This window comes from Saimiri boliviensis, chromosome 14 (genome assembly GCF_048565385.1).
Source record: "Saimiri boliviensis isolate mSaiBol1 chromosome 14, mSaiBol1.pri, whole genome shotgun sequence".
Taxonomy (NCBI): Eukaryota; Metazoa; Chordata; class Mammalia; order Primates; family Cebidae; genus Saimiri; species Saimiri boliviensis.
Genome location: NC_133462.1, coordinates 28379563 through 28405739, shown reverse-complemented (window position 1 = coordinate 28405739; position 26177 = coordinate 28379563). Strand labels below are relative to the sequence as shown.

The 26177-nt window shown below is 52.6% G+C and overlaps 1 protein-coding gene, 1 non-coding gene and 1 pseudogene across 8 annotated transcripts in view; 2 read left to right on the top strand and 1 right to left on the bottom strand.

The window, feature by feature from the left end:
* The first annotated feature begins 1127 nt into the window (after positions 1-1127).
* NCAN (neurocan) overlaps positions 1128-26177 on the top strand; it is a 43480-nt gene continuing 18430 nt past the window's right edge. Inside the window, exons 1-11 of one of the 7 annotated variants that reach the window (XM_010330172.3) lie at positions 1128-1216; positions 5110-5128; positions 5744-5823; positions 7992-8393; positions 12578-12752; positions 12863-12990; positions 13527-13820; positions 15047-15628; positions 15834-17186; positions 24075-24191; positions 25421-25534. In XM_010330172.3, the coding sequence (XP_010328474.2) occupies positions 5751-5823; positions 7992-8393; positions 12578-12752; positions 12863-12990; positions 13527-13820; positions 15047-15628; positions 15834-17186; positions 24075-24191; positions 25421-25534 (3238 nt within the window). In that variant the 5' untranslated portion in view covers positions 1128-1216; positions 5110-5128; positions 5744-5750. The other 6 variants (XM_010330173.3, XM_039465991.2, XM_039465992.2 and 3 more) reach the window with 6 other exon arrangements.
* LOC120362864 (U6 spliceosomal RNA) lies at positions 21804-21901 on the top strand (annotated as a pseudogene).
* LOC120362933 (U4 spliceosomal RNA) lies at positions 24984-25124 on the bottom strand. Its single transcript, XR_005578718.1, has one exon. It is a non-coding gene; the product is annotated as a U4 spliceosomal RNA (small nuclear RNA).

Here is a 26177-nt window from a genome sequence, read left to right as displayed (position 1 = left end):
GTAATCCCAGCAATTTGGGAGGCTGAGGTGGGAGGATCATTTGAGGTCAGGAGTTTGAGACCAGCCTGGCCAACATGGTGAAACCTCATCTCTACTAAAAATACACAAATTAGCTGGGTGTGGTGGCAGGTGCCTGTAATCCCAGCTAATCTGGAGGCTGAGGCAAGAGAATTGCTTGAGTTCAGGTGGAGGTTGCATCGAGCGAAGTTTGCACCACTGTACTCTGGCCTGGGTGACAGAGCAAGACTCCGACTTAAAAAAAAAAAAAAAAAAAAAAAAAAAATTAGCCAGGCTGTGGTGGCAGGGGCTTGTAGACCCAGCTACTCAGGAGGCTGACGCAGGAGAATGGCTTGAACCCAGGAGATCGCGCCATTGCTCTACAGCCTGGGCAACAGAGCGAGACTCCGTCCCAAAAATAAAAAGCTAAATTTAATTAAATTTAAAAAAAGATTGGGGTCTCATGACAGGGACACGCCTATGCCTCTGTGAAGAGCAAAATTCTTCCTGTGTTAACAGCAGTACCCAGTCCATGGTGCTCCATAAATGCTGATTGGACAAAGCCGAATGAATGAATGAATGATATGATCTGGCTGGAGCTGCTGGAAATAGCTCCCGGGTGTCACACACCTGGCCTCTCACCCTGCTTGCCTCTTACCAGCTGTGTGACCGAGGAGTCTCCCCATATTGTCTGTGCCTCAGTTTCCTCTCTGCAAATGGGGTAAACCAGTAATTGTAGCCAAAACTGCTTTGAACGTGAGCCCTGGAGAGTCAGAAAGGGCGAGGTTCGAATCGCAGCTCTGCCTCTGTGCGTGACCTTGGGAAGCAACTTTGCCTCCTTGGGGCTCAGTTTCCCCACCTGTAAAATGGGACGGCCTCATCCTGGGCGTATTGGGAAGGTTAAACGCGGTTCCCGGGGCGAAGAGAATGGGAGGGGAGTCAGTGCAGTCTTCTCCTGGGTGCGGTGAGTGTCCAAAAAGTGGGCGGGGGTGGGGATTTTAGGCAGGGGGAGCTCCCTCCCTCGCGCAGCCCGAGGCCTTGGCTGGCGGGGGCGCATGCGCAGAGCGGCCTCGCGGCCCCTTTATAAGCACTGAGGCGGCGCTGGGGCGAGCGGAGCGCAGGGCGCAGGGGCTGGACCCGGCGCGGAGCTGGCTGAGCCGGAGCGCAGCGTCCTTTGTGCCGGGCGGCCGCCCCGGGATGCGTCCGAGCTAGGAGCCAGGTGGGGGGTCCGTGAGGGGGACGCGTTGGGGGAAAAGACTTAGGGATTAGAGGCAAAGCCCGGGATTAGGGAGAGGACCTGAGACCAGGGAGAAGCCCCCAGAATGGGGAGGGGGCTGAAGCGGGGGAGGGGAACCCCGGGTTGAAGAAGGAGCGCAAACTGGGAGGGGGCTTGAAAATGTCAGGTGGACACACATTTTGGGGGGAAGGTTGTCCGTGGAATACGGAGACGACCCCACGGTGGGGAGGGGGCCGGGCTGGGGGTGGGTCTCAGGATTGGGGAGGAAGCAATGGGAAACAGGGCTAGGGGAGGGGCCCCCCGACTTTGGAGAGAAGAGGACACCCAGATGCTGAATGGGGGACTCCAGAACAGGGCACCCCCGTGTCTCAGCCGAGACACCCCAGAATTGTAAGTGGGGATTCCCAATTTGCGGATGGAGGATTCCGGGCCGGACTGCAGTGGGGAGGGGGCCCCCCAGATCGGCCTGAGCCCAGTGGAAGGGTGTCTGCCCTGAGTGAGACCGGCCTTGAGGAAGGGGCGCCGTGCCGTCTCCCTGTCCTTTTGGGTTAGGTCTGGTCACCCCGTTCTGACTCAGGGAGGAGGTTATGGGGGGCCCCATCCCAAGGTGGTTCCCCGTTGTTCCCTCGTTCCCTCAGACCTTGAGTTGAGGTGTTGTCCCTTACCCAGGGAACACGCTGGGTGTCCCAGGTGAATGGTGGGTTGGGGGTCCCCCAACTATGGTTCCCCAGCTATGGATTCCCAGGACCTGTGAGGGATACCAGTTCAGAGATGGGGACTGTCCCCCAGCACCTCCACATCCTCCCACATCGCCACAGCATGACACAGACCCCTACCCCACCCCTTCAGTTCCACCTGTCCATATGGACACATATGGAAGCCCTGGCTTGGTTTGGGGGTTCAGGCGCTGGGAATTAAGGGGCTGGGACTCCAGGCCCTGTCTGGGCAGGAGCTACCCCCATCCCTACGCACGGGGCTTTGTTCCTCTCAGGCAGCATCAATGAGAAACAGCCAGGCCAGGGAGAGGGTTGGCGCTGGGCCCCATCGGGGGACGTGGGGGGCGGGGTGAGCAGGGAGGGGTGGGGTGGGTGCACTGTAGGACCCCAGAACCCAGCCGTCGCGATTGCCGGGGGACGTTTCAAAATCGAAGTTTCCCCTCAAGGAAGTGGGGGTTTTGTGTGTGTGTCCACCCCAGACAGGCGGGGAGGGGAATGTGCCCAGGGGTTCTAGGGTCCCCTGTGAGCCTGATGTGACTGTGGTTGTGTCTTTGTTGGAAAACTTGTGCCGAGGGCCACATCACCATGTGGCAAAATGATGGGTGCTCATCAGTCACCGCGGCCACATTTATCCATCCCGGTTTGTGCCAGGGGTTGGCATCGCCGTGTGAGTGAGTGAGGAGCTATGTCTGATGCTGTTCTGTTCATCGAGGGGTTTATGTGGGGGGGCCCGAGACTGTGGGTGTGTGTCTTTGTGCAGAAGACACGCCGCCTGTCTTGTGAGTGCCCATATTGTCTCTCTTTGTTAATGTCACTGTGAATCTGTGTGAGTGTGTGTCTCCCCGGGGTCTGTGTCTGGGGTGTGTGACTGTGTGTGTCCCGCATGTGTATGTGAAGGGCCCAAGGGTTCTTTCCACGTGATTGGCAGTGTGCGCCCTGGGCGTGGGGGTGTGGGATGTGGTCTGTGTTCAGAGTTGGGGTGCTAACAGCGAAAGCGTGAGCAGGAGCTGAAGTCCCCAAGAGGCAGCCCATCTCCCGTTCTCCTCCAAGGAGTTCCACACTCACCTCATGCACACTAATACACCCTGACTCTCAGGTCAGAAACACACCCATGTGCACACAGCCCCTGCCGAGGGTCACTCAAACCCACACATCCACAGATCTCACTAGGTCCCATGTGCTCCACCTGGTGCATGGAGCTGCTGTGGGCCCGCAAACACGGCATGCACACACCACAGGACACAACTGCCTGCACACCCTTGCCAGGACACAACACCCCAGACACACACCCAGTCACACTCACAAATGCCCATTGGCAAACTCACCCTCAGTGCTGACTGAGACTGGAGGTGGGAGTGAAGTGAAGGAGAGGACACACACACACACACACACACAGACTCATACACACACACTCATACACACACATTCACATTGATCGGAGCTGCCCCTCCTCCAGCACCCCGCAGGCCCCTGCTTGCATATGCATGAGGCTCTTACATTATTCATGAGGGCACGGGCCCCAGACAGCTGTGTAAATGCTCATCTCTGGCCGCCCTGGGGAGGAGGTATTTTAAGAGAAGGGTGTGGGTGTGTGAGGGTGCAAGTGGAAGGGAGTGGGAGGGTGTGTGGGGGGTGTGTGCACCTGAAACTGTGTCTGTCACCATGTTGGGCAACCTCAATATATTTTTAGTGTATACATGCGGCTTTGTGTCTAAAGAGCTGTTTTTAAATTTAACATTTCTAGGACTTTACAAGTCTTAGGTCATTTCATTCTCACACTGTAGCTGTGGGCGGTCCTTGCTGGATGATCTCCATTTTAAAGGTGGGGAAACTGAGGCACAGAGTGATTGAAGCAGCTTATCCTGGGTTAGAAGCAGGGCTATCTGGATATAGTCTGTCCTCTTAAGTGTGTGTGTGCGTGTGCGTATGTGTGTGTGTGTGTGAATTCTCTGGCCTCATCCCCTCCTAAAGACCTGTTGGGGGCCGATGCAACCTGCAGTCCTGTCTCACTCTAATACCTGGCCCGGCCTGAAACAGCCATGAGGGGACCCCACACTTGCTCGGGGTTCTCAGGGGAAGAAACGAAAACACCCTGAGATGAAGGCAGAGGTTGCTGAGGTTTACAAGTTGGTAGTTGGGGGCACAGGCCCAGGGTCTGGCCTTGACCTCTATCCTGCAGCGCAGCGTGAGGCAAACCTCTAGCCCTCTCCGGTCCCTGAGGCATCCTGTTAGCTGGCAGGAGGCAGGGGTAGACCAGGTGGGCTTTGCCGTTGAGTTGCCGCCTCAGAAGTTCAGCACCACGGACAGGTCCTAGGCCGGCCTCCCAATCGGGAGGGAGAACTGGGGAAGGGGACAGCTGTCCTCCACAGCCTTCCATTCTGGACTCCGTTCACACCCCCTCCTCAGGGATAATTTCTTATGGGGGCGGGGTGCAAGAGCTGGGTTTGCAGATGATGTTCTAATTTCCCATCTGTGCCCACCTCCTGAGCCCTGGTGAGGGGGATTCGCAGGGGTGGGAGGTTTTGGTGAGAGACCACCTCCTCCGGATTTCTAAGCTCTGGAAGAATGTGAGGTCAGCGAATGCACTGCTGTGTTCCAACAACTCGCATGGGCTTTGCTCACAGTAGGTGCTTAATAATTGTCCACTTTATGCCCATGGGTCCTAGCCCCTATAGGGAATTGGACCCACAACTGAAATTTCTCTGTGGACCTAAGAAGCATCTTTGTTGGGCCTTGTGAAGTCAGGGGGAGGCTGGGTGGGCAGGGGTGAGCCCCTTCCTCCAGCTGGGAGTTGGCGGCTCCTCCAAAAATCCCAGAAACCAAGAATAGAATCTTGGTGACAACCAAATCCTGGAATTGAAGCTGCGAATCGTGTCAGCCAGCAAACCCAGATTAAAGGATGGCTTGGAGGCCAGCCTGCTGCCTGGACTGGGGATGCTGGGAGGACTGGGACTGACTGGTGCCCTCTAGCAGCCGCCAGTCTGATGGAGGAGGCTGACTTGAAAAGTGGTATTTCAATCTTGGCTGTGTTAAGGTCAGTAATAATAGCAGCAGCTAAAATGTGCCCCTTTCTGCACGAGGCAGTTCTAAGTGTTTTATAGATATTGACTCATCCATTCCTTTCAACCACCTGATGTTATCACCATCTGACCCACCAAGAAAGGAAGGCACAGAGAAGGTAAGCAACTTGGCCAAGGTCACACACAAGGAACAGTGAGCCTATCCCAGATTTGATTCACTACGGCACCCAGGCTCCTGACCACAAGACTTCACTGCTTGGATTGTTTTTTGTTGTTTTGTTTTGAGGCAGTCTCGAGCTGTCACCCAGGCAGGAGTGCAGTGGTGTGATCATAGCTCACTGCAGACTTGAACTCCTGGGCTTCAGCAATCCTCCCACCTCAGCCTCCTGAGTAGCTGGGACCTCAAGTGTACACCACCAGGTACACCTAATTTTTTTTTCTTTTTTAGTAGAGATGAGATCTCACTATGTTGCCCAGGCTGGTCTGAATCTCCTGGTCTCAAGTAATCCTCCTGCCTTAGCCTCCCAAAGTGCTGGGACTACAGGCGTGAGCCACCGTGTCCAGCCGCTGCTTGGATTCTGAGGTCAAGTGGCCCTGGGTTCGAATCCCGGCTCAGCACTTTGCAGGCTCCCTCTGTGATCTTGAATAACACACTGGCCTCTCTGAGCCCTGATTTCCTGATCTGTGGAGTGGGGGAGTTGGTCCTACCATGCTGAATGTCTGGGAGGGTTGGGCTGTGGCTCACTCCTCGTTTCATCTCCATTTCGTTTCAGGTCCAGGATGGGGACCACATTTGTCTGGGCCGCAGGCCTTTTGATGCTTCAGATGCTGCTCTTTGTGGCTGGGGAAGAGGGTGAGTTGGTTTGTGGGGAGGGAGAGATTGGGGTCTGGGGGATGGACAAGATGGGACAGCTTTTGAATTCCAGAGCCCTCTCCTGCTGGTCTCTTGGCATGGGTTAGAGAATAAAATGAAAATAGATTTTAAAAGGTCTTTGAACAGTCAAAAGCGAACAAGATACCTAAGAGGTTATTTTTAGTCATTGTCAGCAGAAGCTGGAGGTTCCCGCCTCTCACCGTTTTGCTCAGATGAACTGAAGAGAGAGAGAAGGAAAGAAAGAAAGAAATGAGAATAGTGCAGAGATTGATTCGTGATGTCTGCCAAGGGTGGAGCACTGGAAGTAAAGGTCTGTGTGCCTGCCTCTGCTGGTGGTCAAGAGCCCAGGTTTTAGAAATCCCTCACAGATTTGCTCTGTGACCTTAGGCAAGTATAATTATCTCTCTGAACTTCAGTTTCCTCAACTCCCCGCAAAGAGAATGAGACATTGCTACTCTGCAGATGGTTATGAAAATCAAATTAGCTGATTGCTATAAAGTTCCTCTTATAAAGATGGTACTCCAGAAACACCATTTCCTTTTCATTAGCTGTCTCTTGCTTTACCTTTCAGAAAAACTGAGACTTAGGAAAGGAAAATTACTCTACCGGGGCCATACAGTGAGTCAGTGGTGCTGGAGTAAAATCTCTGTCCTTGTAAAAATAAAGTGAGGGGCTGGGCACAGTGCTTTGTGCCTATAATCTCAGCATTTTGGGAGGCTGAGGCAGGCAGATCACTTGAGGTCAGTAGTTCCAGGCTAGCCTGCCCAACATGGCAAAACTCTGTCTCTACAGAAAATGCAAAACTCAGCCCAGTGTGGTGGCGCATGCCTGTAATCTTATCTACTTGGGGGGCTGAGGCATGAGAATCGCTTGAACCTGGGAGGCAATGGTTGCCGTGAGCTGAGATCATGCCACTGCACTCCAGCCTGGGTGACAGAGCAAGAATCAAACAAATAATAAGGGCAGGGGTAGTAGCTCACTCCTATAATCCCAGCACTTTTGAAGGCCAAGGTGAGCAGATCATTTGAGGTCAGGAATTGGAGACCAGTGTGGCCAACATGGTGAAATCCCATCTCTACTAAAAATGCAAAAATTAGCCAGGCATAGTGGTGCGTACCTGTAATCCCAGCTACTCGGGAGGCCAAGGCAGGAGAATTGCTTGACCTCAGGAGGCAGAGGTTGCAGTGAGCTGAGATCACACCACTGCACTCCAGCCTGGGAGATGGAGCAACATTCCATCTCAAAAAAATAAAGAGGCCGGGCGCGGTGGCTCAAGCTTGTAATTCCAGCACTTTGGGAGGCCGAGGCGGGTGGATCACGAGGTCGAGAGATCGAGACCATCCCGGTCAACATGGTGAAACCCCGTCTCTACTAAAAATACTAAAAATTAGCTGGGCATGGTGGCATGTGCCTGTAATCCCAGCTACTCAGGAGGCTGAGGCAGGAGAATTGCCTGAACCCAGGAGGCGGAGGTTGCAGTGAGCCGAGATCGCGCCATTGCACTCCAACCTGGGTAACAAGAGCGAAACTCCGTCTCAAAAAAAAAAAAAATAAAATAAAGAAATAAAATAATAATAATAATAATAATAATAATAATAAAACAAGGGGCTAGGCACAATGGTTTATGCCTATAATCCCAGCACTTTGGGAGGCTGAGTTGGGAGGATTACTTGAGCCTAGCAGCTTGAGGCTGCAATGAATCATGATCGTGCCACTGCATGCCAGCCTGGGTGATAGAGTGACACTCCATCTCTAAAAATACAATTTTTTTTTTTGAGACAGGGTTTCGCTCTTGTTACCCAGGCTGGAGTGCAATGGTGCAATCTCAGCTCACCGCAACCTCCACCCCCTGGGTTCAGACAATTCTCCTGTCTCAGTCTCCTGAGTAGCTGGGACTACAGGCACGCGCCACCATGCCCAGCTAATCTTTTGTATTTTTAGTAGAGATGGGGTTTCACCATGTTGACCAGGATGGTCTCGATCTCTTGACCTTGTGATCCACCCGCCTCAGCCTCCCAAAGTGCTGGGATTACAGGTGTGAGCCGCCGCGCCCGGCTAAAAATAAAATTTTTAAAAAGAGGGAAATAGCAGTCCCTGCTTGATTCTTGCGTCTGAGTCAAGCCCTCTCTCCACCTTCTCCAACCCAGGCACAGAGGATATCGCCGATGCCAGCGAAAGGGGGCTCCATATGCAGAAGCTGGGGTCTGGGTCCGTGAGGGCTGCGCTGGCAGAGCTGGTGGCCCTGCCCTGTCTCTTTACCCTGCAGCCACGGCCAAGTGCGGCCCGAGACGCCCCTCGAATCAAGTGGACCAAGGTGCGGACTGCATCGGGCCAGCGACAGGACTTGCCCATCCTGGTGGCCAAGGACAACGTTGTGAGGGTGGCCAAAAGCTGGCAGGGACGAGTGTCACTGCCTGCCTACCCCCGGCACCGAGCCAACGCCACGCTACTGCTGGGGCCGCTGAGGGCCAGCGACTCCGGGCTGTACCGCTGCCAGGTGGTAAGGGGCATCGAGGATGAGCAGGACCTGGTGCCCTTGGAGGTAACAGGTCAGTTGGGGGCAAAGGAGGGGCTGGGGGGCTGGGAGAGCGAGGGCTGAGCCTGGAGCCCACCCACTAAAGGTCACCTTAGAAATCACTCCCTGAGTCCTGGTACAGTGGCTCATGCCTGTAATCCCAGCGCTTAGGGAGGCCAAGGCGGGTGGATCACCTGAGCACAAGAATTCGAGACCAGCCTGGGTAACATGGTGAAAACTCATCTGTACAGAAAATACAAAAATTAGCTGGGCATGGGGGCACATGCCTGTAGTCCAGCTACTTGGAAGGCAGAGGTGAGAAGATATTGAGCCTGGGAGGTTGAGGCTACAGTGAGCTATGATCTTGCCACTACCCTCCAGCCTGGATGATAGAAATCACTCTCTGGGCTGGGTGCAGTGACTCATGCCTGTAATTCCAGCACTTTGGGAGGCCGAGGTGGGCAGATCACCTAAGGTCGGGAGTTCGAGGCCAGCCTGACCAACATGAAGAAACCCCGTCTCTACTAAAAATACAAAAAATTAGCTGGGCATGGTGGCGCATGCCTATAATCCCAGCTACTTGAGAGGCTGAGGCAGGAGAATCACTTCAACCTGGGAGGCGGAGGTTGCAGTGAGTCAAGATCGTGCCATTGCACTCCAGCCTGGACAACAAGAGAGAAACTCTGTCTCCAAAAAAAAAAAAAAAAAAAAGAAAGAAAGAAAAAGAAAGAAAGAAAGAAAGAAAGCGCTCTCTGAACAGGGATTCCCTTTCAATTCTTCTGACAAAGTTATAAAGAAAGTCTTTATGGGGGCTGTAATCCCAGCACTTTGGGAGGCGGAGAAGGGCAGATCACTTGAGATCAGGAGTTTGAGACCAGCCTGGCCAACATGATGAAACCCCATCTCTACTAAAAAAAAAAAAAAAAAAAAAAGCCAGGCATGGTAGTACATGCCTGTAATCCCAGCTACTTGGGAGGCTGAGGCAGGAGAGCTGCTTGAACCTGGAAGGTAGAGGTTGCAGTGAGCTGAGATCGAGCCACTGCACTCCAGCCTGGGCAACAAAGCAAGACTCTGCCTCAGGGGAAAAAAAAAAAAAAAAGTATTTATAGGTATTACCTTATCTTTAACACCTTTCCTTTTTAGCCATGAGGGAGGAGTCTCTAGCTCAGACTTCTGGGGGCCACAATATCTAGGCAGGATTTGTGTTTGTTGTTTTGAGATGGAGTCTCACTCTTGCTGCCCAGGCTGGAGTGCAGTGGTGCCGTCTCAGCTCACTGCATTCTCTGTCTAGGCGGGTTTTGCTTTAAGTCAATTTTATGGTTATCTGATTTTAAGTAAGACAAAGGATATTGGCTATTTAAAATAGAATTAAAAATTCCTTGTAATATACGTTTAAGTTTTTTTATGTGAGGCAAGTTTTAAAAAGTAAGTTAATTAAAAATGTATATTAAATATTAAGCAAAGAACCGTTCTCAAATAGCTGTTTGACCAATTCCTTTATTAAATTCTTCTTGTTGAGCTGAGCGTGGCAGTGCACACCTGTAATCTCAGCCCTTTTCGAGGCTGGGGCAGAAAGATTGCTTGATCCCAGGAATTCAAGACCAGCCTGGGCAACATAGCAAGACCCTGTCTCTATTTTTTAAAAAAGCAAAACAAAACAGGGATGGGGGGCCCAATGGTTCATGCCTGGAATCCCAGCACTTTGGGACACCAAGGGAGGAAGATCACTTAAGCTCAAGAGTTCAAGATCAGCCTGGGCAACATAGTGAGACTTTGTCTCTACTAAAATTCCAAAACATTAGCCAGGCATGGTGGTGTGTGCCTGTTGTCTTAGCTACTTGAAGGGGCTGAGGTGGGAGGATCGCTTGAGTCCCAAGAAATTGAGACTGCTGTAAGCCCTGATCATGCCACTGCACTCCAGCCTGGCCAACAGAGCAAGACCCAGTCTCAAAAATAATAATAATACAGCTAAATAAGTCAGGTGTGGTGGCGCACACTTCTAATCCCAGCATTTTGAGAGACCAAGGCAGGAGGATTGCTTGAGCCCAGGAGTTCAAGACCAGCCTGAGCAAGATGGTGATACCCTGTCTCTACAAAAACTTTTTTTTTTTTAATTAGCGGGGCATGCTAGTGCGCGCCTATAGTCCCATTTCTTCAGGAGGCTGAGGTGGACGGATCATTTGAGCCTGGAAAGTTGAGGCGGCAGTGAGCTGAGATCGCACCACTGCACTTCAGCCTGGGTGACAGAGGGAGAACCTGATTCAAATCAATAAATACATAAATAGTCAAAAACTAAAAATAAAATAATAAACAGGGTTTGGCACACAGTAGATGCTCAATAAATGACTCAATGAATGGATTGTTGTGCAGCAAACTCCTGTGGACACCTGTTTCCCTTAACTTACACTGACCTTGGGCAAGTCCCTGATTGGGGCTTAACCTGTGTACCCCCAAACTGTGAATTGAGGATACAGTGTCTCACCACATAGTTTATGGGGTCAACCAATCATCCCCTTTCAAAGGCCTCATTTCTCAAAATCTATAAAAGCTAAAAGAACAACAACAACAACAACAACAACACACATGCACACAAAAACTGATTAGAGGTGAGGTAAGTGAATTCCACATCTAGGTAGTTCCGTTTCATTCATTCAACCCAACTCTGTTTGTTGTTGTGTGGGACAGAGTCTCACTCTGTCACCCAGGCTGGAGTTCCGTGGTGCGACTTCGATTCACTGCAACCTGTGCCTTGAGGGTTCAAGTGATTCTCCTGCCTCAGCCTCTGAAGTAGCTGGAATTACAGGCGCACACAACCACACCTGGCTAATTTTTGTATTTTTATTAAAGACAGGGTTTCACCATGTTGGCCAGACTGGTCTCTAACTCCTAGCCTCAAGTGATCTGCCCATCTCAGCCTCCCAAAGTGCTGGGATTACAGGTGTGAGCCGCCGTGCCCAGACAATCGGCCAAACATTTATTGAGCACCTACTCTGTACTGGTCCAATCCTGAGGACACAGGGGCTCTCAGTGGGATAAGACAGAGCAAAGCGTTTCATTTCTTGATCTTGTTCAGCCATTTCTTTCATCCCTAAATCAGAATTTGAATCACAGTGAGCCTGTTTTTGGTACTTCACATTCTGGCTTACATGTCACCTCCTCCAGGAAGCCTTCCAGGACCCCATTTCCAGGCCAGGCAAGAACCACATTTAGCCTCTGGTGATGCTGCCTGTGCTTCCCTATCAGCACATGCACTTAATTCGTAAAAGGCGGAATCTCTCTGTCAGCCTTCTCCACACCTCCTGCCACCTCCAGGGCCTAACCCTGGACATGAAGAGTGCCATCTTTGGAGTCAGATCTGTCTGAATTTGAATTCTGGTTCTGCTGCTTCTTTGCTGCATGGTCTGGACCCGTCCCTCAACTTTTCTGACCTTTAGTTTCCTCCTCTGGAACAATCAAATTTGTTGGAAGAGTTCAATAAGATAATCCTTGTAAATGCTTCTCTTTTTTTGTATTTTGTATTTTTATTTTTTCGAGATGGAGTCTTGTTCTGTCTCCCAGGCTGGAGTGCAGTGGCTCACTCCTGGCTCACCACAGCTTCCACTTCCTGGGTTCAAGCAATTCTCCTACCTCAGCCTCCTGAGTGGCTGGGATTACAGATGTATGTCACCCTATGCCCAGCTATTTTTTGTTTCTTGAGATGGAGTCCCACTCTGTCACCCAGGCTGGAGTGCAGTGGCACATTCTTGGCTCACTGCAACCTCCGCCTCCTAGGTTCAAGCGATTTTCTGCCTCAGCCTCCCAAGTAGCTGGGATTACAGGAGTGCACCACTACGCCTGGCTAATTTTTGTATTTTTATAGAGACGGAGTTTCACCATGTTGGCTAGGCTGGTCTCAAACTCCTGACCTCAAGTGATCCACCCACCTCAGCCTCTCAAAATGCTAGGATTACAGAAGTGAGCCACCACGCCCGGCTGTAAATGCGTTTCACGTTGTAAATACTTGTTAACTTCTAACCCTTTACGGCCATTGTTACCAGTTTCCTCATCTGTAAAATGGGGGCATAATGGATCTTTCTCCCTACCCTCACCCCACACTGTGCCTGGCGCTGGGTCTATTATTATCAGACCGGGGTGGGGAGTCATTCTGCAAGAGGTAGGTCTGTTCTTGAAGATTCCAGCGTAAGTCGACCGCCCCCCATCCTGGATGTTCCCCCACAGGTGTTGTGTTCCACTACCGCGCAGCCCGGGACCGCTACGCACTGACCTTCGCTGAGGCCCAGGAGGCCTGCCGTCTCAGCTCAGCCATCATCGCAGCCCCTCGGCATCTACAGGCTGCCTTCGAGGACGGGTTTGACAACTGTGATGCCGGCTGGCTCTCCGACCGCACTGTTCGGTGAGGGGGGTACACAGGGCAGGGAGATTAAGACTAGCCCATGGGGAAGGAGGTTCCTTGGGGGCTTCAGGAGCACCCATTTGAGAGGGACCCTCCCCTTGTGTTGTCAGGTATCCTATCACCCAGTCACGACCTGGTTGCTATGGCGACCGTAGCAGCCTTCCAGGGGTTCGCAGCTATGGGAGGCGCAACCCACAGGAACTCTACGATGTGTATTGCTTTGCTCGGGAGCTGGGGGGTAAGTCTGGGGCTGGCAGGACCAGGCCCCTCCACCTCTCCCTGAGCCTCTATTACTCTCCCCGACTCCCATCCCTCCCTGGTTCTTATGTAACTCTCCCGTCTTATGCCTCTCTAAACCTGCAGCCAAGACGCGATCCCACCCATTCCCTGCGATTTCCATGCCTCCCTGAGCCCCACTCTCGCTCTGCGCCCCCTTCCTCTCTCTGATCCTCTTTCCCTCGCTGAACCCCTGCCCCCTCCCTGCCTGCCTGTCCCTACCCCTTTCCTCCTCCCTGAGCCCCTTTCACCGAGCCCCTCCCTCTCTCTGAAGCCCGACTTGCCCTGAGTTACTCTATTTGTAAAAAGAGGCTTAGCTCTGCATGAGAGGTAAAGACATCGGTCGGTGGTCCTGGAGCTGGACGCACTGCTGCGATTGTCACCGCCTCTTTTAACCACCACCCTAACGCATCCCGGTCGGGACTGCTTGGCGTTGGACCTACTCCCCCGGCTCCAAGGGCACCCCGTCCCACTGACCTCCACCCGGCCCTTCCACAGGCGAGGTGTTCTACGTGGGCCCGGCCCGCCGCCTGACACTGGCCGGCGCGCGCGCGCAGTGCCGCCGCCAGGGTGCCGCGCTGGCCTCGGTGGGACAGCTACACCTGGCCTGGCACGAGGGCCTGGACCAGTGCGACCCGGGCTGGCTGGCGGACGGCAGCGTGCGCTACCCGATCCAGACGCCGCGCCGGCGCTGCGGGGGCCCAGCCCCGGGCGTGCGCACAGTCTACCGCTTCGCTAACCGGACCGGCTTCCCCTCGCCCGCTGCGCGCTTCGACGCCTACTGCTTCCGAGGTGCGTGCGTTCCCTGGTGGCCGCGCCCCCGGGGCGTTCACTTTGGCGAAGGCCACGCCCCTAGAGCCTCTCCCAGCAAAGGGACTGACACGTGGAAGCCCCTTTTGTGATAAGCCACGCCCCTGGGCGAGGGCCACGCCCCTTTCGACCGGTCTTTCCCTAGGAGCGTCCTGGGCAAAGGACAGGGCTCCAGAGGAGGCCACTCTAGCGGGAAGTCACCTTTGCTGGGTGGGCTGTATCCCCTGAGATCTGGAGACCCCATAACACTGAAAGACACGCCCCTGGGTGGAGCATGTTTTACCTAGAGCCACGCCCATAAGTATACACACCCCTGTGAAAGAGATAATGCCTCAATTGGCCACCTCTGGGCTCCACACCGGGGCGGGAGCAGGGATGACACTCGCCCTTGTTGTGGGGCAGTGGGGACAGCTTTAACATCAGTCCTAAGGAACCAAGTCCTTTAAGTAAGCTGCCCCAATCCTGGCATGGGCATACCATGCCACTGGGCGTCTCCTGTTCCTGGGGAGGATCCGTCACCAAGGTGGAGTCGAACCCCTCAACAGGCAGACTCAAGTTCATGAGAGTCAGACGCTGCCTGAGTTTTGCCCATGAGCCAAATTGTCCTTTTTCTTTTCTTGTTTTCTTTTCTTTTCTTTTGAGACAGAGTCTCACTCTGTCACCCAGGCTGGCGTGGAGTGGTGCAATCTCAGCTCACTGCAACCTCCACCTCCCAGGTTCAAGTGATTCTCCTGCCTCAGCCTCCCGAGTAGCTGGGACTATAGGCATGTGCCACCACACCCAGCTAACTTGTATTTTTAGTAGAGATGGGGTTTCACCATGTTGGCCAGGCTGGTCTTGAACTTCTGACCTCAAGTAATCCACCGGCCTCAGCCACCCAGAGTGCTGGGATTACGGATGTGAGCCACCACACCTGGCCCAAATTGTCTCTTGAGTTCTCACTATAGCCTCAATAGTTCTCACTAATTGACACTGATCCTGACAGTGGCTCAGTTAGGCCCCAGCCTCAACAGTGGAGGTGAAAACTTTGCACGTCCCTCTCTCAGGCTGGAAGAAATCTCAGAAACCACTCAGGTGTCATCCCTGCTCCCACTCCAGAGATGCACAGAAGGGTTGTGCTGCAGCATGCTGGAAAGAGGGTAGACTTCAAGCAGAACTTCCCAGGCAACCCCTGAACCTAACACCACCTCTTCTGCTTTCTCCCACAGCTCATCACCCCACATCACAACACGGAGACCTAGAGAGCCCATCCTCTGGGGATGAGGGAGAGATTGTATCAGCAGAGGGGCCCCCAGTTAGAGAACTGGAGCCCACCCTGGAGGAGGCAGAGGTGGTCACCCCTGACTTCCAGGAGCCTCTGGTGTCCAGTGGGGAAGAAGAACCTCTGATCCTGGCAGAGAAGCAGGACTCTCAAGAGACCCTCAGCTCTACCCCTGGGGAGCCCATGCTGGCCTCATGGCCCACTGGGGAAGTGTGGCAGAGCACGGTGGCCCCCAGCCCTAGCGACATGGGGGCAGACACTGCAGCTGGTTCACATACAGAGGTGGCCCCAACTGGCCCTACACCCAGGAGGATGGGACGCTTCAAAGGGTTGAATGGGCGCTACTTCCAGCAGCAGGAACCAGAGCCAGGGCTGCAAGTGGAGATGGAGGTCGGTGCCCAGCCCCCCACCGCAGAGGCTGCAGGGAACCACGTGGAACCTCCGTTGGCTGTCACAGAGATGTTGGGCAGTGGGCGGAGCCGGAGCCCCTGGGCCGATCTGACCAATGAGGTGGACATGCCTGGAGCTGGTGAGTTGCTCCAGGGGAGGCAGACCTACCTGAGGATCTGGAGGCGAAGGTGAAGAGTTAGCCAGGGCTACACTCGGGATGGGGGAGGAAGCTCTGATCCCAGCTGGGTCCCCTTGCCCCAGAAGCCCCCTCTCCCTTGGGCCTGGAGTCCAACCAAAGGGGCTGCCGAGAGATTATTGTAATGACTGCCTTGATGTTGTTGCAGGTTCCGCTGGTGGCAAGAGCTCCCCAGAGCCCTGGCTGTGGCCCCCGACCGTGGTCCCACCCAGCATCTCAGGCCACAGCAGGGTTCCTGTCCTGGAGCTAGAGAAAGCTGAGGGCCCCAGTGCCAGGCCAGCCACCCCAGACCTGTCTTGGCCCCCCTCGGAGGCCACTGTCCCAGCTCCTGTCCCTGCCCCCTGGGAGGCATCCCCTGTGCTCCCCTCCCCAGATCTCCCTGTCATGGCCATGCTTCGTGGTCCGAAACAGTGGCTGCTACCATCCTCCACCCCTACCTCCACCGAGGCCGATAGGGTTGAAGGGCGTGGTGAGGCCACGGCAATGGCTCCACCATCCCCTGCTGTGGAGACCACACTGTATTCCCTCCCTCCCTCTTCGAGCCCGACAGGACAGGCTGAAGAGCCCATGCCCACAACATCTGAGTCCCCCAGGGTGGACTTCAGAGAAACTGGGGGGACCAGCCCTGCCCAGCTCAACAAAGCTGAGCACCCCAGCTCCAGCCCATGGCCTTCTGTGGACAGCAATGTGGCTGCAGACTTTTTCCCCACTGAGACTGCCACTGAGCCCTTGGGCCTCAGGGGCATCTCGGGGTCCGAGCCGGAGGTCTTCAACACAGCAGAAAGCCCCACTTCTGGCTCGCAGGCCACTGTAGATGAGGTGCAGGCCCCCTGGCCTTCAATGTCTAGCAAAGGGCTGGATGCAAGCCCCCCATCTTCTCCCACGGGGAGCCCTGGAGTCTCCTTGATACCCAAAGTCACCCCAAGTTTGGAGCCTTGGGCTACAGATGAAGGAGCTACTGTGAATCCTATGGATTCCACAGTCACGCTGGCCCCGAGTGATGCTAGCGGAATTTGGGGACCTGGATCCCAGCTGTTTGAAGAAGCCAAAAGCACAACCTTGAGCCCTCAGGTGGCCCTGGATACAAGCATTGCAACATCCCTCACGACCTTAGAGCAGGGGGACAAGGTTGGGGTTCCAGTGGTGTCTACGCTGGCCTCCTCAAGCTCTCAACCCCACCCAGAGCCAGAGGACCAGGTGGAGACCCAGGGAACAACAGGAGCTTCAGCGTCTCTGCATCAGAGCAGCCCCCTGGGGAAACCGGCTGTGCCTCCTTGGACACCGACTGCAGCCGGTGTGGGTGAGGCTGCCTCAGTTTCCTCAGGGGAGCCCAAAGTGCCATGGGACTCCTCTAGCACCCTGCTGCCTGTCACCCTGGGTACAGAAGACTTCGAACTGGAGGTCCTGGCAGGGAGCCCAGGCGTAGAGAGCTTCTGGGAGGAGGTGGCGAGTGGAGAGGAGCCAGCCACCCCAGACCTGCCAGGGATCCCAACAAATGAGGGTGAGTACAAAGTCTCAGGGCTCTGTCCAACTCTCCATGGTCAGGGATTGGGGAGCAGGGGCTAGGGGAGCCCAGAGCTGGGAGGAAGGTTGTCCCTGGGGATCTGGAAGCTTTCTAGTGGGGCATGACGCTGGAAATAGGAGCTTATCAGGTGGAGTTGAATTTCAGAAAGGACATTCCTGGCACAGACATTCCTGGCAGAGGAAAGAGCACCAGGAAAGGCCAGGAAATAAAGTCGCACTTGGGCATAGAACACACATCCCAATGACCAAAATGCGAGAGTGGTGAGTGGCCAGGCACGGTGCCTCACACTTGTAATCCCAGCACTTGAGGAGGCTGAAGTGTGCAGATCGGAGTTCGAGACCAGCCTGGCCAACATGGCGAAACCCCGTCTCTACTAAAAATACAAAAATTAGCCAGGGATGGTGATACACGCCTGTAATCCCAGTTACTGGGGAAGCTGAGGCACGAGAATGGCTTGAACCCGGGAGGCAGAGGTTGCAGTGAGCCGAGACCGAGCCACTGGGTGACCGAGTGAGATTCTTTCTTAAACCAAACAAAACAAAAACAAAACAAAATGTGGAGTGGTGAGGCATTGAGGGGAGTCTGGTTTGGGGAATGAGATCACTTGTAAGCCATGTCTGCATCTGCTTGGAGCTGGACAGTGGTGTGATGCCAAAGGACTGACCTTGTAGGACTCCCCAGTCTGGGTAAGACAGAGCTGGACACAGATGCCTCCCAGGTGAGACCGGAGGGAGAAGGCGTGGCAGGGAGGGTTTCCTGGACAAATGGGAATGGGAGCTGGAATTCAGTAATTTTATTTGTGGGGGACCTCGAGCCACAGGGAAAGTGGATGCTGGGAAGGCACGCAAGGGGTGAGGATCACCCCAATTCTTCAGATGGTAAACAGAGGCTCAGGGAGGTACAGCGCCACCTGGCTAATCACTGGTCAAACCTCAATGGAAGCCCAAGTCAGCCTGAGTGATTTTTTTTTTTTTTTTTTTTTTTGAGATGGAGTCTCGCTCTGTTGCCCAGGCTGGAGTGCAGTGGTGCGATCTCAGCTCACTGCAACCTCCGCCTCGTGGGTTCAAGCGATTTTCCTGCCTCCGCCTCCCAAGTAGCTGGGACTACAGGCACATGCTACCACGCCTAGGTAATTTTTGTATTTTTAGTGGAGACAGGGTTTCACCACGTTGGCAAGGATAGTCTTGATCTCTTGACCTCATGATCCACCATCTCAGCCTCCCAAAGTGCTGGGATTACAGGTGTGAACTGCCGCCTCCCTGAGACCAGCTCTGCCTCAGCTCAGCCTACAAATTCCAGCCCTTCTTAGGTCCTGCCAAGTTAAGCTGGCTTTTTTTGCCAAATGAAATTTTAAAACAAACAAAAAAACAAAAAAGAGGCTGCATGTGATAGTTCACGCCTGTCATCCTACAAAAATTAGCCAAGTGGTACAATCTCCGCTCACTGCAACCTCCGCCTCCTGGGTTCAAGCAATTCTCCTGCCTCAGCCTTCTGAGTAGCTGGGATTACAGACTCCCGCCACCATGCCTGGCTAATTTTTGTATTTTTAGTAGAGACGGGGTTTCACCATGTTGGCCAGGCTAGTCTCGAACTGGTGACCTCAGGTGATCCACCCACCTCGGCCTCCCAAAGTTCTGGGATTACAGGTGTGAGCCACTGCGCCCAGCTGAGTTGCACACTTTTATTAACACCGTTGGTTTTAACTTGCTCCCCACCTTTTTTCTTTCTGAAAGGGTTTCACTCTGTCACCCAGACTTGGTGCAGTGCCAGGATCATGGCTCACTGCAGCCTTGACCTCCCCAGGCTCAGGTGATCCTCCTGCCTCACGCTCCCAAGTAGCTGGGACCAGAGGTGTGCGCCACCATACCTGGCGAATTTTTTTATTTTCAGTAGAGACAGGGATTCGCCATGTTGGCCAGGCTGGTTTTGAACTCCTGACTTCAGGTGATCTGCCAGCCTCAGCCTCCCAACGTGCTGGGATTACAGGTATGAGCCACCACGCCTGGCCTTTTTTTTTTTTTTTTTTTTTTGCCTTTTTTGTTCTTGAAGGCAAAAGTGTCATATGATGGAAATAGCCGATGCTAGGTTTCATCATCCACTCTGTCACCTCTGGGCTGTGTTGGGATGGGATCTTTTTTTTTTTTTTTTTTTTTTTTTTTTTTTTTTTTTTTTGAGACAGAGTCTCACTCTGTTGCCAGGCTGGAGTGCAGTGTTGTGATCTCTGCTAAATGCAACTGACTCAGCCTCCTAAATAGCTGGGACTATAGGCGCGTGTCACCACACCCAGCTAATTTTTTTGTATTTTTGGTAGAGACGGGGTTTTACCATGTTAGCCAGGATGGTCTCGATCTCCTGACCTTGTGATCCACCCGCCTCGGCCTCCCAAAGTGTTGGGATTACAGGCATGAGCCACCGCGCCCGGCTGGGATAGTTTTTATTTTTATTTTCTTTTCTCTCTTTCTTTTTTTTTTTTTGTTTTCTAGACAGGATCTTGCCCTGTTGCTCAGGCTGGAGTGCAGTAATGCACCCAGGTTCGAGTTATCCTCCCACTTCAGCCTCCCCAGTAGCTTGGACTATAGGCATGCAACAACCACAACCAGCTAATTGCGTGTGTGTGTGTGTGTGTGTGTATGTGTGTGTGTGTGTGTGTATGTGTGAGTAGAGATGGGGTCTCCTTATGTTATCCAGGCTGGTGTCAAACTCCTGGACTCAAGCGATCTTCTCACCTCAGCCTCCCCAAACGTTGGGACTACAGACATGAGCTGTAGCGCCTGGCAAATCTTTTTTTTTTAGATGTCCGCGAGGCAGGGCGACCCAGGGGCAGGGGCGCTTGTTTCGATAAAGGCTGACATTTATGGGTTATTGCTGGTGTGCCTGGCTTATTCAAAGCACTTTACCAGAGTTATCTTGGTTAATCCTTATAATGTGCTTATGGAAAAGCTCCGGTGTGATCCTCACTCTGCAGATAGGGAGACAGACACAGAGAGGTTAAGTGCCTTACGCAGCCATGCAGCTAGGAGCGTCAATCCTGGTGTTTGAATCCAGGCCTTCTGAACACAGGGCTTCTTTTTTTTTTTTTTTTGAGACAGAGTCTCACTCTGTTGCCCAGGCTGGAGTACAGAGGCGATCTCGACTCACTGCAACCTCCTCCGCCTTCCAGGTTCAAGCAATTCTCAAGCCTCAGACTCTTGAGTAGCTGGGATTATAGGCAGACACCACCATCCATGCCTGGCTAATGTTTGTATTTTTAGTAGAGATGGGGTTTCACAATGTTGACCAGGTTGGTCTCAAGCTCCTGACTCAAGCGATCCGCCCACCTCAGCCTCCTGAAGTACTAGGATTACAGGTGTGAGCCACCACACCTGGCCAGAAAACAGGGCTTCTGTCTCAGCCAGTAGGCTGTGAAACAGCCTAAAAAAGTTCATTGGCCTAAAAAAGTACATGAGGCTGGGTGAGATGGCTCGCGCCTGTAATTCCAGCACTTCAAGAGGCTGAGGCAGGAGGATCATTTGAGCCCAGGAGTTGGAGACCAGCCTGGGCAACAGAGACCCCGTCTCTTCAAAACAAATTTAAAAATTAGCCAGGCATGGTGTGTACCTGTAGTCCCAGCTACTCAGGGGTGCTGTGGTGGGAGGATCACTTGAGCCTGGGAGGTCAAGGCTGTAGTGAGCTATGATCATGCCACTACCCTCCAGCCTGGGTGACAGAGCAAGACTCCGTCTCAAAAAAAATTTAATCTTAAGGTGGTGGTGAGGAGAGAAGAGATGGGCTATGTGGGGATCAACCCTGGAAAGATGATTGGAGAGGAAGAAGCTCAATACTCAAAGAAATAGAGACGGAGCAGTTAGAGGAGGGAGGGCGGCCACACAGGAACACTAAGGAAGCAGGGGTTGGAGCTGCACCTGGGCTGAGGCTGGGTCCGTCTTGGACTTTTCTGGATCCTGGGCTCCACAATTAAGCCTGTGGCAGCAGGACAGAGATTGGCGGGCAGTGCCGGGGAGACCCAGGCGCCTACCCACCCATCGCTTGTGGCAGAGATGCTAATGAAGCCAAAAATAAACGCAGTACCAGCGAGTGACTGAGTCACCGCCAGTCTGTGGGCAGGTGTCAGCAGCGCGGGGCACCTGGCTGGGCTCATGTGTCCCGCTGCCTGGCAGGCCTGTGCGTGCGCACACACGTGCAGGGCCACCGTCCAGCCACAGGCCCTGCCATCCACAAACCCCTTTGCCATCCATGGGGCTACCCCAGGGACAAGCCTCAGCCGCTACAGGAGAGCCAGCTGCTACCTTCATTCCGTTAGCAAGCCATGAGTGAGTGCCTGCTCTGTTCCGGACGCTGTGGTGAAACCAAATCCCCTGTCCTCTGAAAACTGACGTCCTAGAGCAACATTCTAGAACTTACCCAGGGATGGAAGCGTTCTCTATCGACGTTAACTGGAAAAGTGTCTAGGACAACTGAGGGGCGACATTTTTGCTTTCATTTCACTTCAATGGATTTAAGCGTGAATATCTATATGCGGCTGCCATATGGAACACCAGTGCTCTGGGGAGAGATACAGACAAGAAACGATTGTTCTAATAAAAAAGTAAAGTAGTGCTCGCTTCAGCAGCACATACGCTAAAATTAGAACAATGCAGGGAAGATTAGCACAGCCCCTGTGCAAGAATTAAGCCTTTTTTTTTTTTCTTTTTGAGATGGAGTCTTGCTCTGTTGCCCAGGCTCCCAGGCTGGAGTGCAGTGGCGCCACCTTCTCTGACTGCAACCTCCGCCTTCTGGATTCCAGAGATTCTCCTGCCTCAGCCTCCCTAGTAGCTGGGATTACAGGCATGCACCACTGTGCCCAGCTAATATATATATATATATATATATATATATATATATATATTTTTTTTTTTTTTTTTTTTTTTTTTGAGACGGAGTTTCGCTCTTGTTGCCCAGGTTGGAGTGCAATGGCGCGATCTCGGCTCACCGCAACCTCCGCCTCCTGGGTTCAGGCAATTCTCCTGCCTCAGCCTCCTGAGTAGCTGGGATTATAGGCACGAGCCACCATGCCCAGCTTTTTTTTTTTTTTTTTTGAGACGGAGTTTCGCTCTTGTTACCCAGGCTGGAGTGCAATGGCGCGATCTCGGCTCACCGCAACCTCCGCCGCCTCCTGGGTTCAGGCAATTCTCCTGTCTCAGCTTCCTGAGTAGCTGGGATTATAGGCACGCGCCACCATGCCCAGCTAATTTTTTGTATTTTTAGTAGAGACGGGGTTTCACCATGTTGACCAGGTTGGTCTCGATCTCTCGACCTTGTGATCCACCCGCCTCGGCCTCTCAAAGTGCTGGGATTACAGGCTTGAGCCACCGCGCCCGGCTATTTTTTTTTTTTTTTTTGTATTTCTAGTAGAGACGGGGTTTCACCATGTTGACCAGGATGGTCTCGATCTCTTGACCTCGTGATCCACCTGCCTCGGCCTCCCAAAGTGCTGGGATTACAGGCTTGAGCCACCGCGCCCGGCCATTTTTTTATATTTTTGTTAGAGACGAGGCCTCCGCATGTTGGCCAGGCTGGTCTCCAGCTCCTAAGCTCAGGTGATCCACCCGCCTCGGCCTCACAAAGTGCCGGGATTACAGGCATAAGCCACAGCACCTGGCCTCTTTTTTCAAATTTAATTTAATTAAAAACAATTTAATTCCTTTGTGCAGTGGACTGGTCAGATGCTGCCCTGACAGGGGATCTGGGTTGGCTGGGGCAGAATAAGGATTTTCTTTTTCACTCTGTCACCCAGGCTAGAACCTCTGCCCACCCCTGTGTCCCAATTTGTGAGAAGGACGGTGATGAGCAGGGTGTGCCCAAAGGAGGGGGGATAAGTCCGGGAGGACACTTAAACCCACGTTTGGCCGGGCATGGTGGCTCACACCTGTTAATCCCAGCACTTTAGGAGGCTGAGGTGGGCGGATCACGAGGTCAGGAGTTCGAGACCAGGCCAACACAGTGAAACCCCATCTCAACTAAAAATACAAAAAATTAGCCAGGTGTGGTGGCGCGTGCCTGTAATCCCAGCTACTCGGGAGGCTGAGGCAGGAGAATGGCTTGAACCCGGGAGGTGGAGGTTGGAGTGAGCCAAGATCGCCCCACTGCACTCCAGCTCAGGCGACAGAATGAGACTAGAAAAATTAATAAATAAATAAAGGAGAAAAAAAAAAGAGAAAATAAAACGCACAGAAAAAGAAAAAAATAATAATAAATAAGTAAAGGAGAAAACATTCTACAAGGTCCTTCAGAAAGCACTGGTCTCTGGGAGCCCGATTCTAGTTCAGTCTGAGGAAGGACTTTGCTACAGATAGAGAAGCCCACAGATGCTTTGGGGCAGTTTCTGGAGGTAGTAAACGCCTCGTGACAGGGGGTATATGAGAGGGAGTTGGTGACCTCTCGTTGGGGAAGTTATAGAGAGGATTCCATAGAGAGAATTTGATTAGAGGGATTTGGGGGCCTGGGGTGTTGTTTCCAGGAAGGTAAAAGACCTGTGGCCTGGCCGGGCGCGGTGGCTCAAGCCTGTAATCCCAGCACTTTGGGAGGCCGAGGCGGGTGGATCACGAGGTCAAGAGATTGAGACCATCCTGGTCAACACGGTGAAACCCCGTCTCTACTAAAAATACAAAAAATTAGCTGGGCATGGTGGCGCGTGCCTATAATCCCAGCTACTCAGGAGGCTGAGGCAGGAGAATTGCCTGAACCCAGGAGGCGGAGGTTGCGGTGAGCCGAGATCGCGCCATTGCACTCCAGCCTGGGTAACAAGAGCGAAACTCCGTCTCAAAAAAAAAAAAAAAAAAAGACCTGTGGCCTGACTCCTCCCCACACTACCCCTCCGTCCTGCAGCCCCCTTGGATCCCTGTGAGAACAACCCTTGTCTTCATGGAGGGACGTGTAATGCCAATGGCACCATGTATGGCTGTAGCTGTGATCAGGGCTTCGCCGGGGAAAACTGTGAAATTGGTGAGTGCCTCAGACTCAGGATCTGAATCTGGATTTGTTTGACTCCAGAGCCTTGGGTTCTACCTAGCAGCCATGCCCTCAGAATTCAGAGATCACAAAAAGTGGGCTTCAGATGCTCCATTCACAAACCCCACTCCTTGCATTCAGCCAAATCAGCCCCAGCTAGCCAACCCAGCTGAATCAAACAGCTGAGCTTTCATCTATGGCATGCTGTCTCCCATTAGTACAAGTCAGAGGTGGGGAGGGAAAGACAAAGGAATCATATGGCTGGGTCTCCTCCCTGTAAAGGCCCCTTGGGGATCCTGCCCTTACCTGGGTGGGTGGGAGATATAAGCACTGCCACCAGAACTGTTGGGCACTAGCTTCAAAGTCCGACACAAGAAATACTACCAATTATGACATTACAACAACAAATTTAAGTGGCATAATTTCTTGAGCTCTATGTTTCATCTTGACTTCACAGCCTTCACAACCACATGACTGATTACAGAATTATAACAATAAATATAAATGATATAATTTATTGAGCTCTTCCATTGCTTCTCTACTCACAATCATCCTTCAGTAGGAGCCCATTATTTTCACCAAAATAAGCTGAGTTTCAAGAAGGAGAAGTGATTTGCCCAGTGCTATACATGCCTCAAGCACAAATGGACTGGTAGAAGAAGAGCTCAGTGACTATCTAGATTTACCACAAACAGCTTTGTAACTGTGTGCAAGTCTGCAAATGCCAAAAAGAGCCTCCAGCTTCAGCATTCTATAAGCCTGCTTTTTTTTTTTTTAATAATTCAGTCTCCATAGAGACTGTCAAAAATTGCCAATGCCGACCATGTTTCAAGTCACCATGGCAGGGTATTGGGAAAAGTTTTCAATTAGCAATAATTGCACCTCGGATAAACCTCATTGGCTATGATACTGCCACTACCCAAAGCTATAAGCCTGTTTTTGAGAGTATAACCTTCACTTCTCTAGAGTCAGTCTGCACTGACTCTAGAGTTTTCAACTGCCCCAGTGGCATCTGCTCTCATTAATGTTAATTTATATTAATTGTGTGAGGTTCCACCCACTTGCCTGCAAAGTCATTGGGCCATCTGTGCAGACTACCACTGCTGCACTCAGGTCCAGGATGGATGGTAGGATCATGATCCCATCTTCTGCCTAGTTTCCTGTGGGAGCTCAGAGCCAATGAGAGGCTGACTTCTGACTCAGTCCCTTTCCCTCTCTGCCAGACATCGATGACTGCCTTGGCAGCCCCTGTGAGAATGGAGGCACCTGTATTGATGAGGTCAATGGCTTTGTCTGCCTTTGCCTCCCCAGCTATGGGGGCAGCCTTTGCGAGAAAGGTGAGTTTCTTTTGCAACCCCAGAAACAGTACCAGAAATGAGGTGGGTGCCCAGCTACAGGCTTCCCCACGTACTCCAGGTCCCTGCCTCTAGTTCCATGGCTGTGAGCCTGACACGAGATAAATTATTGTTTTAGACAAACTGCATGTAACGTAGAACTAACTATTTTATTTTATTTTATTTTTTTGAGATGAAGTCTCACTCTGTCGCGCAGGCTGGAGTGCAGTGATGATGTCTTGGTCCACTGCAACCTCCATCTCCCAGGTTCAAGAAATTCTCCCTGCCTCAGCCTCCTGAGTAGCTGGGATGACACGCATCCATCACCAAGCCTGGCTAATTGTTGTATGTTTAGTAGAGACAGAGTTTCTCCATTTTTGACCAGACAGGTCTTGAACTCCTGACCTTAGGTCATCTGCCCACCTTGGCTTCCCAAAGCCCTGGCTGGAATTACAGGCATGTGCCACCATGCCTGACCTATTTTATTTTATTTTTTGAGACAGGGTCTCACCCTGGCACCCAGGCTGGAGTCCAGTGGTGTGATCTTGGCTCACTGCAGCTTTGACCTCCCAGGCTCAAGTGATCCTTCCACTTCAGCCTCCCCAGTAGACTGGGTCTTTAGGCACATGCCACCATGCCTGGCTAG